Source organism: Sinocyclocheilus grahami, unplaced genomic scaffold, assembly GCF_001515645.1.
Source record: "Sinocyclocheilus grahami isolate Dianchi unplaced genomic scaffold, SAMN03320097.WGS_v1.1 scaffold285.1, whole genome shotgun sequence".
NCBI lineage: Eukaryota > Metazoa > Chordata > Actinopteri > Cypriniformes > Cyprinidae > Sinocyclocheilus > Sinocyclocheilus grahami.
In genome coordinates this window covers 1,549,477-1,551,635 of record NW_015505464.1, presented here as the reverse complement: position 1 = coordinate 1,551,635, position 2,159 = coordinate 1,549,477, and the positions used below count along the sequence as shown (strand labels likewise).

At 36.7% G+C, this 2,159-nt stretch overlaps 1 protein-coding gene across 2 annotated transcripts in view; it reads right to left on the bottom strand.

Annotated features, from left to right (window-relative positions):
- The window catches only part of rbms3 (RNA binding motif, single stranded interacting protein), a 155,816-nt gene that overhangs the window by 8,238 nt on the left and 145,419 nt on the right, over positions 1-2,159 (bottom strand). Inside the window, exon 10 of one of the 2 annotated variants that reach the window (XM_016292449.1) lies at positions 1,413-1,463. The exons of the other annotated variant lie outside the window; for it this stretch is intronic. Within the exon in view, the coding sequence (XP_016147935.1) occupies positions 1,413-1,463 (51 nt within the window). The remainder of the gene's footprint in view (positions 1-1,412; positions 1,464-2,159) is intronic. 2 annotated transcript variants of the gene reach the window in all.

Sequence of the window (2,159 nt, the reverse complement as noted above, 5' to 3'; positions counted from 1 at the left end):
AATTTTACTCAACCCCCCCCCCACACACACACACAACCACACACACACACAGAGCTGTCATCTGGCTAGGATAGTAATGCATAAGTCAGCTATATGACCAACAAAATCAGCAGGTCACAACAGCAGGTGCACTTAAGGTACTGATGTATACTAAAACACACACACACACACACACACACACTGCACTGCGGAGAGGGAGCTCAGAGCGCTTCTATTGTCTGCTGATCTGCTTAAACCCTCATCGCCAGCTCTGGTCGCTATGGTCACGTGTCTCCACGGTAACAAGGTGCCAAATGCAGCGGCATTCTCCAATAACAATGCTTCCCTTTCATATGCTTACATAATGTAAGCATGTTTTCACTGAAGATGGAGTTTTCTGTCAAAATAAAACTCTACTGCCGTTTCCATCAAAATAAAAGCTTAAAAGTGCAGTATGAATTGTTGACAGCTAGCGGTTTAAACGGGTAACGTTACTGCAGTCCAAATTAAAAATATATCTCTTTTAAGTGTAGAAATTAGGAAAGAAATATTGTAATTTCCCTACTGTAGTGTGAACCAAAAATAATATAATTCATATTACTATGAAATATTAATTTAAATTAATAAAGTAATTAATCAGTTTAAATCTTCCCTCACAAGGGGACCATCATAATTTGCTGTCTGTGGCAAAAAAAAGGTTAGAAATTACCTGGTCCATATGACTAATGCTCTATATTTTAAGACTTCTGAAGTCACACAATTGCTTTATTTGAGGAAAAGACCAAATCGTAACCGATATTCACTTTAAGCGCATATTCAAAATAATGTGTCTCACGGACATTTCTACATGAGGCAGACAACAGACGTTTTCAGTAAATAACAACTTAAATCCTATCTGTTAGTGTAAAACACTTACAAAATAGTGCAAGAGTTGTGCAAAACACTTTTATTATGATTTTTTTCTTCATTTCGGAGCCTGACAACCCCTGTCCTCATTCATTCTTTATATATATTCTTACGTTCTTACATTTTTCCTTTTAAGTTCCACATACTATAAGAAAGAACCTTGATTTGGATTGACATGATGGTGTTAAAAATGTAAAATATCTGGGTGAACTATCCTTTTGAACACACATAAACACCCAGTTTACGACCTTTCACCAGTCCTGCGCTTACTTGCTCGGCCACAAGAGGGCAATGGGGGTAAAGAGCCACTGCATTTGTTTTTTTGTTTGTATTATCTCACAGAACATCCACTCTTTCAAAAAGATAAACGAAATCACTCTCACCTCTCCTCATTCCTCTCTATCTGTCTGTTTCCTCACGTCCCCAACACACACGTGCGCACACACACAAGATAAATGAACACCTCACCAACACACACACACACACACACACACAAGATAAATGAACACCTCCTCAGCAGCACTTACCGTAGGTTGCATAACGTACTGTTGGTGAGGCATCCACGACGTACTCTGGACCTGTGGGCGGAAACCAGCATTTCTTAATTTCACTCCTCACCCCCTCCTATGCCTCCTCCCGCTGCCTCGAAGCCCCGATTCCCACAGAACAGCCAAGGCAGGAGCAAGTAATACAAGTGCGATAATTACACAGGGATCGGAATTCTACAGACAGCGATATTGCCTCCTAATTACAGCACTGCTGCAGCAATTTCATCATCTAAGGCCGACTTGGACCCCAAAAATCTCTCCTTTAATCTCAACGCCATAGTAATTCTCGCACCAACAATTACTACATTTAGGACAGGGTTACTATAATTAACTAAAACTGTAAAAACATTTTCGTTACTGGCAATAAAAATAAACATTTACTAAAATAAAATGAACTTATTTTATATTTATCAGCTAGCTGGTAACTTGGCAAGGCAGCATTTTCTTCTTTTCATTTAGTTTAAATTACTAAAATAAATTAAACTAAAACTGATATAAAAGTAACAAGGACAAAAACGCAAAATGATACTCAAAATGATACTAAAATAACACTGATAAAAATACTGGAAAATATAAATATATAAAAGCGGTCCTTAAAATGATAATACAATAACACTAATATGCTTGAGTATTATTTTTATACCACACAATAGATGTACAACAAATAAATAAAACAAAAATGTGTAATACAAATAAATAAACATTGTATAAATATATATATATATA